This window comes from Halichoeres trimaculatus, unplaced genomic scaffold, assembly GCF_033239565.1.
Source record: "Halichoeres trimaculatus isolate MK-OKI-2021-1 unplaced genomic scaffold, fHalTri1.1 fHalTri1_scaffold_11, whole genome shotgun sequence".
NCBI lineage: Eukaryota > Metazoa > Chordata > Actinopteri > Labriformes > Labridae > Halichoeres > Halichoeres trimaculatus.
In genome coordinates this window covers 36,742,962-36,759,526 of record NW_027437189.1, presented here as the reverse complement: position 1 = coordinate 36,759,526, position 16,565 = coordinate 36,742,962, and the positions used below count along the sequence as shown (strand labels likewise).

Below are 16,565 nucleotides of genomic sequence, written 5' to 3'. Positions count from 1 at the left end.
GCAGGCACATCTGCAGACATCAATAACTGAGGCGGGGGGTCGAGGGTGCCCCATGGGGCGCCCTGGTGTCAGCAGGATCCCCTTAGACTGTCAGGGCCTTTCACGAGGGGCACTGACAACAAACAGCGCCTCCTCATCACTGCTCCTCCGTGGCTGTCAGTCAGTCTGTTGGCGGCTGAAGAAAAGAGCAAGGGGCCTCTTTAGGACATGTGTATGAACAGGAGAGAGGCCAAAGAGCACACGCAGACATGAGCAAAGAGGAGGACACAGTCCACCACAGAGCTGGGGACAGATCCCGACCAATGATTCACAAGATCACGACCCTGAGCTCAGAGAGAGGAGCTGAAAGAGACTGTGAGGATAAACTGTATGGAGAGAAAGGACGGAGTCCACGCTGAAGCTCAAAACACAGCTCAACAAAGGAGGAGTAGGAGTCGACCTTCAGCTGAGGAGAGTTTGTTAACCTCCGTTCAAAGGTCAAGATTGAAAAAAAGATAAAGCTCGTATTATTTCATCAGTGAGGTGAGTCACTGAGCAGCTCTGACTGACTTCCACAGATATGACAGTGGAGGAGCACAATCCAAGTAAGAGAGTCCAGCTGGTCTGACATTTAAATAACACGTTCGGGTAGAGAGGAGTAATTTTATGGTAAGCAGGGCTCTATTTCAGGCTTTAGTTCATCTTTAGGAAAGCTGAAATATGGTATAAGAGGAAAGATTCTCCATCTTCTTGCTTTAAAGCAAGTATTGTTTCACGGTGTATCTGTATTTTATTTTGGAGGGACAGATCTAAAAAGCAGCCTCTAGCTGCACAGACCTAAAGCTGGAGCATCATGAGAAGCATTTTTTTAAACATGTAATGAAAAATGAACATTTTTATCTCATCAAGGATCATGCTCTATTAAGCTAACACCAAGTTTACACTGGCTTCTGAGCCTGCTGCTCATCCTGGTCATGAATCTTTCTTTCCTCAAACCTGAGCCCCAAGCTCTGATTGTTCCAGTGCATAGAAAGACTGGTGAGAGGCAACAACTCCTAAAAGGAAATAACATACGGAGTAAAGGAGAAACAGGAGTCATGACACCTCATCATGTAAAATCTGACTAACCCGAACAGTGCTGAGGAAAAGTCTTATTCAGTGTGATTTGGGTGGAATGACCCTTAAACTTCACAGAGGAGGTGATCCACAGAAATGTGTTGGTGAAGGAGGAGAGTGCCGACCTTGTACCGCTCTCCTGTTGAATCGCAGTCATTACTATTGATGGAGGAGCAGAAAAACTGGCAGCTCCGTGAACGTTTGATGGTGTGTTTTGATGGAACTAGTTGTCATGGTAACGGTAAAAGTAGTAAAAATAACACACACACACACACACACACACACACACACACACGCACACACACACACACACACACACACACACACACACACACACACACACAGATTGAAAAGTATCACCCAGCAGCCTCTCATGCTGTGGAGGGCAGAGCAGTTGTGGATCATCTTTGTCTGGTCTCTGGACAGGATGTTCCAGCAGACAGCAGGAACCAGGTTCAGCAGTTTGAAATGAGTTCCTCTTTCTGCTCAGAGATGAGCTGAAAGACAAAAAGGATCAGAGTGAAGCCACAGGGGCGGGGGGGGGACTCAGGTCCAAATTTGGATAAACATCAGACATCTTTTGTAAAAATGTAGACATTTTTCACTTTTATTCCCTAAAGTGGTTGAAGGGGGTTTACTTTTTAAATCTTTCCAATCTTTTTAAATATCCAAATTTTATGGTTAATGACCCTTATTTACAGTATTTTCTTTTTAATAGTATATAAAAACCCAGTACGATTAGAGAAATTATCTGAAAATTAACAACCTGTTTTGTTTTTTTTTTGGTTTTGTTTTGTTTTTGTTTTTTGTTTTTATAAAGGATTATGCCAATTATGACACACTATGTTTATTTCTGATTTTCTAATGAGAAAAACCCTGTACCATCTTTCTGCTGCCTTAAACCAGTTAAGTTAATGTAGAATGACAATTATTATCTGTAATAATTTTCTATTTATTTATTTATTTTACAGCTTGGTGTTTCCAAAACCCCCCTTCAGCTCCTATCAAAAACATTTCATTTGAGCTGCTGTCTCTTTAAGGCTCCCTGCTCCACAAACCCCTTTCAGTGTGATTGGCCAGCCCTCTGGTGGCCTGTCAGAGCTATGGGCAGACCTTGGTGTTTGAGGTTCCATCCTCCAGCATGTCATGGTTCAGATCCTGATGCCATCATTTATGATCATTTCAGCAAGTTTCATGAAGATCTTGTGAATGTCTCCGCTGTTGGATGTCACATAGAAATAAGTGATTCACAATCATGAGAGTTCCGTATCAGTCTGTTTACAGTGCTGCTAAAATACAGAAGTATTTTCTTGACAGCTTCCTCTCTTTTGATTAAACCCTGGTTTACTGCAGCGTGTCCTTTTCTTCAGAGCCAGGCTTCTCTCATGTTTTCTGCAGCAATTGTTTGATGAACACCTTTCAGTTTGCACTCTTTGGTTCCTGCCTTGGTGTTGAGAAGAAAACACGATTTTCAAATGTCCTTGAGCAAATCCCTGAGTTACAGGCTTCACAAGAGCTGCTTTCTGACCTCCTCGAGGAGGATGCTCTGACAGGAGAAATAACGCCTCACATTGTCTTTATCACTTTACCTTTCACCGCAGGACCTTTATTTCTTTCAGTCTAAAAATCTGTTCCTCCTAAGCATTGATAGAGGAAAAACCTCTGCACAGGCACGAGGAGTCAAAAAGAGTCCACAGAAAGCAGAAAACACCTCCTGTGAATGACTAAACCAGAGAGAGCTGTACACCAGAAAACCTGATGATGTCTGCACATCACTTGTACTGTACGTCAAAGATGTGTGTGTGTGTGTGTGTGTGTGTGTGTGTGTGTGTGTGTGTGTGTTCACATCTTTCACTGCTTCTGTGTAAAAAAACAGAGAGCTGCTGCAAAAGGAGGAGAAGAGAGGGAGCCAACCAGAGAGAGCATTAATGGAGTGTGTGTGTGTGTGTGTGTGTGTGTGTGTGTGTGTGTGGGGGGGGGGGGGTGGGGGGGTAAAAAGAAAGAGACTGTCAAAGTCAAACACACTCACAGGGATCAATGCTCAGACTTCTCAAGGCGTATCCAAGGGAGCACCAGACTCAAAGCTCTTCAAGCCCATAGTTCAAAGTGATGACACGTCCATTACAATTTATTATTCTGATGGCATCGACAGGCCCGCGGCTACGAGCAGGAGGAGGACGCTCACAGGAATGTAGGCCACTGACAGAGGGAGGGAGGGAGAGATTACTGTATACTACTCTTTTTAGTCCTGTTATTGTTTTAAGTCTGCACACTGCATCATATCACAGTCTGAAACCATTAAAGGCTGAGACTGAAATGTTTCTGAAAAAAAGAGACATGTCTTTGGATTAATTGTTCATTAATTATTCATTCACTCACCATTCATTCATTAATTATTCATTCACTCACCATTCATTCATTCATTCATTCATTCATTCACAGCCGTACCCAACAAATGAAACCTCTATTGAGGCATTTGTGCAAATTTACAAACTCTCAAACTGAACTGCTTTAGTCCTACATATCTGTCCATGCTGATTTTGTTGACATCTTTTCCCCTGTGTCTGTGTGAACCAAACTAAAGTGAAGGATGAGTTAAAGGTGCAGTGTGTAGAATTTAGAGTTTTAGGGACACGCAGCATACAGATTTCAGAATGAGCCCGTCTATTCCTAAACCATCCAATCACTCAGTGACTCTCAGCCTTTGCAGATCAAACAGGATCCTGAAGATGGCTTCATTGATTCTGATCATCACGTTGATGGCGTGGAAGCTGCAGGACATGTCTCATAGCTGGAGAAACAACAGGCAGAAAGCTCCATGACAGCCTCCTCCCCCTCTGAGAGCTCATGTTCTGTTTGACACTGAACCACAGATTCACCAGTGACAGTCAGAGAGGAAAGAAAACTCTCAGACAGAGAAACACTGACGTTTGTTAGACTGTACCACCAACAGTAAACAATGACCTATGAAACCAATGAACGTTACTATGGAAAATGTATAAAACAGCCAAACTCACCAATGTTTACTCTCCTTTTAGTGTTTGTCTGACCTGTTTTTTCATTATTTCTTCCTGATCTTTTTGGACCAAAATCTGATGAGTTACACTCGTGTGATGGGTGTTTGGGATTCTCCATCAGAAAATGCTCTCAACACCAATTCTTTCATGCAAAACAACAATAATAAACTTTCTTCTTTTTCTTCTTCTTCTTCTTCTTCTTCTTCTTCTTCTTCTTCTTCTTCTTCTTCTTCTTCTTCTCCTGACTTCCAGGTAGATTTTAGGACCAGCGCCCGGGCTCATATTGAAAAGCATGTTCTGCTCTTTCTTTCCTCCAAAATCTCCTGTAAACAAACATGGTCATTTGTTATGTCATCCTCAAGTGACAGCTGTTTCCCCGGAACATAAGAATGTCTGCCATCTGAATTGTTAATTTCACTATCAGCACACACTGTACGGAGGCTGATTCTTTTTGTAACTCAGCAGTTTAGAAAATATAGACATCATGAAATTGCCCAATCAGAGGAACAGTTCAGCTTACAGGACAGACGGCGCCCTGTATCTGTTATGATGGAGACTCAAAGCCTCTTATAAGGCTGCGTTTGCCGATTTGCTTCAAAAGTCTGTTTCGGAAACAGTCAAGTGATGTTGGGGAGGCTAAGTCCATTTATCATACAGTCTGTGGTCTGCCTCTGTGAACAGGAACTGCTGTAATATCAATATAAAAAGCTTTTTTTCTAACTTAATAAAAAGAAAACTATACATTTTATGGGGATAATTGTTCACTTTTCTTGAGATACTTCACATACATATATGAACATTATAATCTCATTTCCACCATTTCTCTGTGGCCAGATACTGAGAATTGCTTCAGACTGCACCTTGAGAGTAGTGGCAGCCCGAGATGAAGATAACTGAGGAAGCCAGAGTGGACAATGAATCTGATTCAGGGTTAAAGTTATTTCCATGCAAATACATTACTGTGATGGTTCCGTTATTTTCAGTTAGTCTGAGAGTCACATCAGGTGTCAGTATGAGGAGTGTACACGTGGGAGCTATGGGTTTGTGCTTATGCTTGTGGCACACAGCAGTCTGTGTTGAGTTATGGCTCATGTGTAAATTCATGTGTTGAGTCTCTGTCCTTTTCAAACCATGTTACAGTGACTTCATGTTCACTAAAGCTACTAACAGCAGGACCCCCCCCCCCCCCCCCCCCCCCCCCCCCCCCCCCGGTGGTACTGCTCTGTTTAGTCCGTACCCGTAAACTTCATGGAAGGAAACCTGCAGAAATACAGAGGAAACTAAAAGAGCAATTTCTGAAGAATAAGTAAGAGAGTAAGAGTGATGTAGACAGCAACTGGCAGACCTTCAAGCAACAGTTCCAGCTTTACATCTCGGCCATGGGACTGGAATCAAAGCCGGACACGAGGAAGGTAGCGCTACTGCTAACCGTAGCAGGCCCACAGGCTGTTGAAGTCTACAACACGTTAGTGTCTGATGATCAAGAAGATAAAGATAAACTCGTTAAAAGTGCTTGAGAAGTTTGATGCACATTGCTCTCCAAAGAAGGTAGAAACATACGAGAGATATGTTTTCCGTTCGTGAGTGCAGCAGCAGCATGAACCTTTCGATAGCTTCCTCACGGATTTGAAGCTTAAAGTACAACCCTGCAACTTTGCTACTCTGAGGGACTCCATGATTCGTGACCAGATTGTTTTCGGCGTGGGGGACAATAAGGTCAGAGAACGGCTACTGCGGAAAACGGAGTTGAATCTAGAAAATGCTATCAAGATCTGCCATGCGAGTGAGCTCTCTCAGATGCACGTGAAGACATTCAATGAGATGGGGACGGGCACGATCGTTGCGAGTGACGGCGCAAGTGTCGGTGCTGTCTCCAGACAGTGGAAGAGGCGCTCACAAGCACGTCACGCAGATGATGGAACATTCCACTGCAAGCACTGTGGCTCACAGCACAAGCCCCGACAGTGCCCAGCCTTTGGTAAGCAATGCTCGAAATGCCAGTGCAAGAACCATTTCAACAAACAGTGCTTCTCAAAAGGGAAGGAAAAGAAATCTGGAAAATCAGTAAGCATTGTAGAGGACACCAATTTAAGTCAATCAATCAATCTTTATTTATATAGCGCCAAATCATAACAAATGTTATTTCAAGACACTTTACAAAAACATTTACAGGTCAAGACTCGTAAATGTTAATACAATTTTATTAGCAGAAACCCAACATCAAGACAAGATAAGGAGTCTTATCTCATCTTAATCTACCATGAGTACAGGACTTTGCAGCATTTGGCAAGTTACAATGGAGAGGAAAAACTTCCCTTTAACGGGCAGAAACCTCGGACAGAACCAGACTCATGTTAGACAGACATCTGAGGAGACTGTGTTGGGGTTAGAGAGACAGATAGAGGAGAGAGAGTGGGAGAGAGAAGGGGAGGATAGGGATGGGGGGGGGGGGTACACACACACGCACACAGACACACACACATACACGTACACAGAAAGGGAGAGAGAGAGAAACAGACGCAGTCTGAAGTTTGGCGCTGTGGCGACAGTTAAGGAGAAACTAGCAGGCCATTCCCAGCAACAATCCAAAGCCGTAGCAGCTGGTGTTGGACAGGGGCACAGCAGCAGGCCATCTACTTCACCAATCCCCAGGAACCTACAAGACAAACTCAGACCCTCCCAGAGAGGTCTATGGTCAGTAACTATAACAGGACAGTAAGACTAGAAGTTAGACTGACAGACAAAGAGGGAAACAGGAGCCCTGTGTGTCAGTTCCCCTCAGCAGTCTAGCAGCATGACTAAGAGCTGGTTCAGACCTGATCCAGCTCTAACTGTAAGCTTTATCAAAAAGGAAAGTTTTAAGTCTATTCTTAAAGGTTGAGACCGTGTCTGCTCCCCAGACCTCAACCGGTAAGTTATTCCAAAGAAGAGGAGCCTGATAACTAAAGGGTCGACCTCCCAGACTACTTTTAGAGACCCTAGGTACAACAAGCAGACCTGCATGTTGAGAATGCAAAGACCTAGACGGATTATACGGAACGATTAAGTCTTTAAGATACGATGGCCTGATGCCATTAAGCGCTTTGTAAGTCAAAAGAAGAATTTTAAACTCTATCCTTGATTTTATAGGTAACCAGTGTAGAGACGCTAACACTGGAGAGATGTGCTCTCTCCTCCCAGTCCAAGTCAGTACCCGAGCGGCAGCATTCTGAACCAGCTGAAGAGTCCTAATAGACTTATTAGGACAGCCGGATAAAAGAGAGTTACAGTAGTCCAGCCTAGAAGAAACGAAAGCATGGACTAGTTTCTCAGCATCGCTCCGAGACAAGATGTGTCTAATTCTCTTGATATTGCGAAGATGAAAAAATGCCGTCCTTGAGACCTGTTGGATGTGAGAGTTAAAGGACAGGTCCTGATCCAAAAGAACTCCCAGGTTCCTGACAGTGGTGCTGGAAGCCAAGCTGATGTCGTCAGAGGCGGCGATGTTGTTCAAGAAAGCTTCTCTGAGATGTTTAGGTCCAAGAACAATGACTTCAGTCTTCTCTGAGTTCCGCAGTAAGAAGTTTCTGCTCATCCAGGACCTTACGTCTTTGAGGCATGCTTCAAGTTTAGATAAGCAGTTGGTTTCTTCAGGCTTCATTGACAAGTAAAGCTGAGTGTCATCTGCATAGCAGTGAAAGTTTATGGAGTGTTTCCTCAGTATAGTGCAGAGAAGAAGCATATACAAGATGAAAAGAATCGGTCCGAGCACTGAACCTTGTGGAACTCCATATTGCACCCTGGTGTGCGAAGAAGAGACGTTGTTCACATGAACAAACTGATGTCGATCCGAAAGATACGATCGAAGCCAGGCTAAAGCGGTTCCTGAGATACCAAGAAGACTCTCTAATCTCCGCAGAAGAATGTGATGATCAATAGTGTTGAAAGCGGCACTAAGATCAAGCAAGACAAGCACAGAAAGAAGACCACTGTCCGAAGCCAAAAGTAGATCGTTGGTTACTTTCAGCAGCGCAGTCTCAGTGCTGGGGTGGGCTCTGAATCCAGACTGAAAGACCTCAAAGAGACTGTTGCTATGAAGAAAATCACAGAGCTGATTCGCAACAACTTTCTCCAAGATCTTAGAAACGAAAGAGAGGTTAGATATCGGTCTGTAGTTGACAAAAGAGCCTGAATCAAGTGTAGGCTTTTTAAGAAGAGGCTTAATAACAGCAACTTTAAAAAGTTGGGGCACGTAGCCCGACAGTAAAGACGCATTAATCATCCTTAGTAAAGAAGATCCGACCAAGGGATAGACTTCCTTTAACAGCCAAGCTGGGATGGGATCCAGAAGACAAGTTGATGGTTTGGCTGAAGAGACAGTTGAATCCAGCTCTGACAGGTCCACAGGCGAGAAGCAGTCCAGGAGTGTATTCGCTCTAAGCGACGTTTCCGCAAATTCGCCATCGATCGAAGGTTCTATCGCGGTTGCATGTAACACGCTACTAATTTTATCTCTAATCTTTAATATCTTATTGTTAAAAAAGCTCATAAAGCCCTCACTGCTAAGCGATAGAGGAACGCATGGCTCAGTAGAGCTATGACTGTTTGTCAGCCTGGCTACAGTGCTGAAAAGGAATCTGGGATTGTTTTTATTCTCTTCTATAAGGGTTGAGTAGTAAGATAAGATAAGATAAGATAAGTCATACTTTATTAATCCCCGGAGGGAAATTCAAGTTGTTTGGGCACTCTTCCAAGCAGAGAATTGTACACTCTGATGGCTGCAGGGAGGAATGATCTTCGGAACCTCTCGGTCCTGCAGCGCACAGAGGTAAGGCGTCCCCTGCTGCTGATCCTCTGGACTATGATGTTGTGAAGTGGGTGATCAGAGTGACGGATGATGGCCTCCACTTTCTTCTGTGTATACCTTTCCACCACAGCCTCCAGTGAGTCCAAACTGGATCCAACCACAGAGCTAGCTCTCTTCACCAGTTTTTCCAGTCGCCCTCTTCAAAGTAGTAAGTTGCACACGCTAGTCGCAAAGCCTTTCTATATTCATTTAGACTATTTTTCCAACGCGAGCAGGATTCATTTGTTTTAGTCGAACGCCATTTTCTTTCTAATTTCCTCGATTGTTGTTTGAGCTCACGAGTTTGAGCGTTGTACCATGGAGCGGAACGATGTCGTCTGAGAGTCCTCTGTCTGAGCTGAGCAATTGAATCGAGGACGGCTTGAAGAGAACCCGTGGTATCCGCAACAAGTTGATAAAGCTGAGAGGGAGCACAAGAGCTCTCTGCAAAAGTAGAGCAAGAATTCAAGGCAGCAGGAATAGCTTCCTTAAAAATGTCTACAGCTCTGTCAGACAAGTTCCTGGACAAGATGGTTTTGTTCGCAGGTGAGAAATCCGACAGCAAGAATTCAAAAGTAATGAAGAAATGATCCGACAGAAGAGGATTCTGCGGTAAGACAGCCAAGTTGACAGGTTCCACGCCATAAGCAAGAACAAGATCCAAGGTGTGGTTAAAGCGATGAGTAGGATGGTTCACAGACTGTGTGAAACCAAAAGAATCCAGTAAAGACATGAAGGCAATACAAAGACTATTGTCAACGACGTCCACATGAATATTAAAGTCACCAACAATGATAATTTTATCCAAAAGAAGAACGATATTCGAAAGAAACTCTGAAAAATCTGAGAGAAATTGAGAGTACGCGCCAGGAGGCCGGTAGACAATAACAAACAAAAACAGTTGCGCGGTTTTCACAGCTGGATGCAAGAAACTGAGAAAAAGACTTTCAAAAGAGCTAAAGCCCAGTTTAGGTCTAGTGCTAATATTAAAGCGGCCTGTGTCTCGAGGGTTATGAGTATTAAGGTGACTGGGAGGAGTGGACTCGTTTAAACTAACATATTCACTCTCACACAGCCAGGTTTCAGTCAGAGCAAGTAAATCAATGTGATAATCTGATATAAGTTCATTAACTAGCACAGCTTTAGATGATAAAGATCTAATATTTAACAAACCACATTTGACTTTAATGTCATGTGGTTCATCCGCACCGGAAGTTTTAATTTTTATAAGATTATCATAATTCACTCCTTTATTATTATTATTATTATTTTTTATTATTGTTGTTGTTGTTGTTATAATAATTATTGTTGTTATTGTTATTTTTATTGTTATAGAAAAAGGGTCTCGGTCGGGGAACCGACACAGTCTCTATGTTACAACAGGAGTGGCTGGGAAACTGCACTAAGGGAAACGCAGAGGAGCGTGTAGGACTGCTGCTCTGCTGCCTGGTCTCCACTCTGAGTTGTCAGATGGGTAAACTAATAAAATCAGCCAGATTTCTAGTTAAACGAGCTGCGCCATCCAGAGTGAGATGAACGCCATCTCGGCTAATTAGACCAGGCTTGCCCCAGAAGGATCGCCAGTTGTTAATAAAACCCACACCATTATCTGGACACCAGTTCGACAGCCAGCGGTTGAATGAGGAGATGCGGCTAAACATCTCATCATTTGCCCTATATGGCAGGGGGCCAGAGAAAATTACGGAGTCCAACATAGTTTTGGCCAAAGCACACACCGACTCCACATTAATCTTTGTGACTTCTGACTGGCGACGTCGAGAGTCATTAACGCCGACATGTATAACTATCTTACGAAATCTACGTTTATCCTTTTCCAGCAGTTTTAAGTTGCCCTCAATGTCGCCCGCTCTGGCTCCCGGGAGGCACTGAACTATGGTGTCTGGCGTCACTAATTTCACATTCCGTACTACCGAGTCACCAATCACCAGAGTGTTGAGTTTCTTAGCAGGTGTGTTGCTAAGAGGGGCATATTTATTGGAAATGTGAACGTTACGGTTATCCGGCGTGTGATTTTTATGCTTGCGGCTATGTTTCCCTCTCAGGGTCACCCAGCCACTACATCCCGGCTGCTCGGGATCTGCCGGGGGGGAGGCTAAGCTAAGACGGCCCGCACCGGCTACAGGGGGCTGGCTAGCATTAGCTAAATGTGGCCTAGCTTCGGTGCGGAGCCGTGTCTCCAATTCAGAAACCCTCGCCTCCAGAGCTACAAATAAGCTACATTTAATACAAATATCATTATCTGTAAAGGAGGAAGAGGAATAACTGAACATCTGACACATCTGGCAGAAACGAGCCGCAGAAGGAGAGTCAGAGTGAGAGCTGGAGCTAGAGTGGAGAGACATCGCTAGTGCTGGGGAGCTAAAAGGCTAACAGGAAAACCAGTCGTCAGAAACACCGAAAAAGTGTACACCCTTGTGGGAAAAAAGGCAGAGTGCTTGGTGTAAACTACTATAGATCGAAAAGATGGTAAGTTTGAAAAGAGTGAAAGTCCGTAACAGGGAAAACAACAAAGATAGATTGAGAGCGAACGACACGACCGTGCTGTACACAGAGTAAAGGAAAACCGGAAATGATACCACACACTCATGTGACTGCAGAGATCCATTCCCTCAAGCAGCCAGTGAGACTGAATTGAGACTTTCTTTGTTGGCATGGTAAATTCTGAAAATGAAACAGAAAAAGAAACTGAGAAAGAGGTGAATGCTGTCCACAGTCCAAGAGAACAATGAACGTCTCACAAGAGTAATGGAACGCATACAAAGGTATGGACTGAAATTAAACAAGAGTAAATGTCAGTTTGGTGTTCAGGAGGTTGTTTTCCTTGGAGACAAGCTTTCTGCATAAGGTGTACAGCCTGACAAAGAAAAGATCAAAGCCATACAAGACATGCCAAGACCAAAAGACAAAACAGGTGTACCATGTGTCATGGGGATGGTTAACTTCATTGGTAAATTTATTCCCAACTTATCTGCAAAGACATCCTGCATACGTGAGCTCCTGCACAAAGAGAAAGAGTTTGAATGGACAACAGATCATGAGCGAGAGTGGAACACGCTTAAGGAAACACTTACCACTGCGCCTGTGTTGACGTTCTTCGACCCAACAAAGAAGTTGAAGGTGTCAACAGATGCTTCTAAGGACGGAATAGGTGCCATACTACTTCAAGCAGAAGATGAGTTCTGGAAACCAGTGGCCTATGCATCCAGGTCTATGACAGGGACTGAGTGCAGATATGCTCAGATTGAAAAAGAATGCCTAGGGCTGGTGTTTGGCCTCGAAAAATTCCACAACCACATTTACAGCCTACCCTCCTTCACAGTAGAGACAGATCATCGTCCACTAGTCTCTATCATTAAGAAGAATCTGAATGAGATGTCATCAAGGATTCAGCGTCTCATGATGAAAATGCAGAAATATGACTTTGAACTGATTTATACACCTGGCAAACACCTTGTCCTTGCAGATGCTCTCTCACGAGCATACACAATGAACAGTGTAAGTACTACTGAGGAAGATGTGCAGATTCATGTGAATATAGTGTCAGCTTCACTTCCTGTATCAGACCAGAAATTCAAAGAAATAGCTGAAGAAACAGCAAAGGACGCAGAGCTGCAGAGTGTCATCACAAACATGCAGAATGGATGGCCTGTAGGATCCTGTCCACTCTTCTATCACATCAGAGGTGAACTGACTGTAATTAATGGACTGTTACTGAAACAAAGCAGAATAGTTATTCCACAAACACTGAGACAAGACATTTTGAAAATAATTCATGAAGGACATCTCGGTGTTGAAAAATGTGAAAGAAGGGCGAGAGACAGTGTTTTCTGGCCTGGAATAAACAGAGACATTGAAAGACTTGTAAGCAAGTGTGAAACATGCCAGACGCACAGAAATAAGCAGACAAAAGAGCCAATGATAGTGACAGCTGTACCACCTGCACCATGGCACAAAGTAGGGATGGATTTATTCCACCTCAAAGGCAAAGACTACCTAGTGGTCATTGACTACTACTCAAATTACCCTGAGATGGCAATGCTGACAAACACATCGTCAACCTGTGTCATAACACATGCAAAATCCATCTTCGCCAGACATGGTATTCCAAACACAGTTGTTAGTGACAATGGACCTTGTTTTGGCAGCATGAGTGGCAAGAGTTTGCTCAACATTACAACTTCACGCATCAGACCTCAAGTCCACTCTATCCACAATCAAATGGAAAAGCTGAGAAAGGAGTCCACATTCTCAAACAACTCCTTAAAAAGGCTGATGACAGCAAATCAGATCCATATCTTGCCTTACTTAGCTACAGAGCATCACCGCTTGAGTGTGGATTATCACCTGCTGAACTACTCATGAATCGGAAATTACGCACGACACTGCCAAGCTACTCAAAACAAAAGGAATATCCCAAGCTCAAGCAAAGACTAAAGAAACAAAAGAGTAAGCAGAAGACATTTTATGACAAAACAGTTAAACAGCTTTCACTGCTGTCATGTAATGACACAGGATTGAGAGTCCTGATGGATGGAAAACAAAAACCACTGTGCTTGAAGAGGTCACCCCAAGGTCATTCACAGTGAAGACTGAGGAAGGACCAATCTTTAGACGCAATCGTCAAAGTCTTATGAAGATACCAGATCCTGCTCCAGAGCAAAATGAATCAAGCACTGAAGCTCAGCCAGCACCTTTAACACTGATGATGACAACCACACAGAGACGACAGCTCAACCTGCAGTCAGACGATCTAAAAAGGGAAATTAAAAAACCTGACAGACTTAATCTGTGAGCAAAGACAAGTTTAAAAATGTATGTTGTTTATAAAGTTGACAGGTTGAAGCAGTCTGTATTGGTTCATCCTAAATGTTTTCACGACAGATGTTAATTTGTTTTCATATGTTAAAAAAAAAAGTTAATGTCAGATTGTTTGTTATAACCCAAAGAATGGAGGATGTGATGATTAGATGTAAATACTCCTACCACATGGTGTTGCTGTGGAGTCATGATTCAGATGTGGTGGACTGTGATTGGGGTTAAGGGTCACATGAATGAGACAGACAGATCAGCTTGATGTTGGAACATGTGGTCAGATGTCATGATGGACAATAAAGCTCTGAATAAAAAATGAGTTTATCAAGTTCTTTTTATATACAACAGAACAACACACACTGGTGATGGATTCAGGTTTTAGCGGTCTTTGAATGCATAGAGAGGGCCGGTGTGCTTGTAGGTGTGGTGGTGGTGAGATGTGATGGTTGTAGCTGAGGGGGAGGGAGGGAGGGGCTGAATGGGGGAGCAGGAAATCTGAGGGATTTACAGTTTAATCTGCTTAAGCACTTCCCTGTCGGTCGGCCTGCAGACTGTGGCTGAGGGCACTACGTGCTAGCTTAGCACAGCTGTCAGGAGCTGCCTGCCACCAGATCAATACGGCTCTTTTCCTACCTCTCCCTGTGTCTCCCATCTTCTCCTCCTCCTCCTCCTCCTCCTCCTCCTCCTTAGCCGTCAGCTTCCCTTGCCGGAGCCGAATCAATGAGTCCTGAGGCTGATTAGCAGGTTCAAGTGCAGGTCGTTCACACAGCCAGAGGACATTTTCTCCTCTGAACAAACTCAGATCCAGACTCACTGACTGTGGGAATGCTGATGAAGTCTGGAGCGGCTGTTGGTGTGAAGGCTAAATGTTAATTTAAACCCCATTTATTCTACCTGTAATACTGCACAGAGCTTAATGATGGGACCTTCTTCAGGTATGACGTGAGCTTTTTGGTCAGAATCTGTGGAGGTACAATGAGGTCTCATTTCTCACCAATCCTTAAACCCACTCACCATCATTTGAACACCAAGTTACTGGGAAGGACCCACGGATCAGGCTGTAATGTCTGAGAAGGGAGAAAGGATGGAGTGTAAATTTTGGGAAACAGAACAGCTCAGCTCGGGGCAATGAACGTGATGAGAATGAAGTGATTGGTTTCTTGTTGAGAGACAGATCATCACTGAGGGTGTTCTAGGCTGAAATCAGCCAGGAGGTTTAAACTGAGTCTGACCTGAACTCTGACAGGTGGAGGCCAAGGGGAAACATTCGGTTAGTAAAAATAATGTCAATGCTGAAGTGTTAAAAGTTGCTGTTCATCGAGGATCTACTTGAGTCTGGCAGCAGAAAGACCGGAAACCACGTACACACCAAGACAAAAACAGACTTTTTACAGTCTTAGAAGCATATTTGCAGCCTTGTTCAAAAAATTGCTTGGGTCTAAAATGTTGATTTCTCTATCAGCACACGCTGTACAGGGATGGATTTTTTTCTAACTCAGCGGTTTTGAAGTGATTAGGATCGTTTGATTGTCCAATCAGAGACACAGCTCAGCTCACGTGACTGACAGACGCCCTGTAGCTGTTTGACAGGAAGCTCACAGCTGGTGTCATAACCAGTGTGGCTGCGTTGACGATTGGCTTACTTTCACTGTTTCAGGAACAGACGGGTGACGTCAGGAGACTACGATGGAGATGAAATCAGAGGACTACCTGGCGTCACTTTGAGCTCATCACCAGAGACTGGATCAAGGATTCTCTGGGAGCAGCTCCCTGAAGTCCAGAGCCAAACTCTTCAGTTTAGTAAAGTTGTGTTTTTGCAGAGTGGACAGAGAGGCGTGACCTTTCATGTCAGGTTCACATAAAACTAAAACACTCACGTAATCCAGGAGTACACCAGAATGCAAATGTTTTTTCTCGCTTAATTTTTGCACCAGTAATTTGCTCCATTCTCTCATATCCAAAGACAATAAAGTTAACTGTCGGAGTGTTGCATCTTTTGTCTGGAAGTCACATCTGTGAGGGTCTTCATTTTGACTTTTATTTTCACTTCCTGTTCTTCACAAACTACTTTTTGCAGCCAGCTCCATCATTTATTACACGTCTCGGGGCGTGCATCTCTTCTTAATTCTCTTACTTGCTGCTCCTGAAATTGTCGCTCCTCCTCCCTCATGGAAGCTCATGGCTGTTGCAACATGCAAACAGCCACTCTACTGTTTAGCTTCAGGGTCCCCAGCCTCTGGTTGGTGTCCTGCATACATCCCAAGCCTGCAGACTTTTGATCAGACTGTCCAGGACACTCCTGGTGTCTAAAACCTTTCCAGCAGATCTTTATTACAACCACACGCAGAGTGTCTCATAGTTAAATACAAAAGCAGAAACTGAAAACATGCACCGTCTGATATTTTATTCACCAACTCAGGGGTTTTCCACAGGACTGAAATATTTGTGGTTTTCACTGATTCCTCCATTAACAGCTCGTCAGTTTGTCCATGCAGATCCATGTTTGATCGATGATTCACCACAGAGTGATTATTGTACATTACGTTCAGGATTGATGAAACATGAGCTTTGACAGCTGCTGGGTGTATCAGCCTCTGCATGAAGATTTCCAACACTGGAAGTCCTGAAATCTTCTGATGGTGTTTTCGGTCGTCACACTCATTCACCACGTGTGTTTGGCTGCAGTGAATCCACTCCATGTACGCCCAGAGGACTGAGTGTGTGTGTGTGTGTGTGTGTGTGTGTGTGTGTGTGTGTGTGTGTGTGTGTGTGTGTGTGTGTGTGTGTGTGTGTGT

General features: G+C 43.8%; 2 protein-coding genes across 2 annotated transcripts; both read right to left on the bottom strand.

The window, feature by feature from the left end:
* Window positions 1-6,939: 6,939 nt before the first annotated feature.
* Window positions 6,940-10,189, bottom strand: LOC141798992 (uncharacterized; the record flags this gene model as incomplete). Its single annotated transcript, XM_074681003.1, has 2 exons — window positions 6,940-8,774; window positions 9,115-10,189. Coding segments are annotated over 2 exons (2,910 nt in total), but the record flags the coding sequence as incomplete, so codon positions are not given.
* Window positions 10,190-10,403: 214 nt separating this feature from the next.
* On the bottom strand, window positions 10,404-11,237 carry LOC141798991 (uncharacterized). The gene has a single exon (XM_074681002.1). It carries the CDS (start codon window positions 11,235-11,237, stop codon window positions 10,404-10,406), a length of 834 nt encoding a protein of 277 aa, XP_074537103.1.
* Window positions 11,238-16,565: the final 5,328 nt, after the last annotated feature.

Excerpts from the sequence above, each read along its gene's own strand:
- LOC141798991 (XM_074681002.1), bottom strand. The coding sequence starts at position 11,237 with ATGTGTCAGATGTTCAGTTATTCCTCTTCCTCCTTTACAGATAATGAT.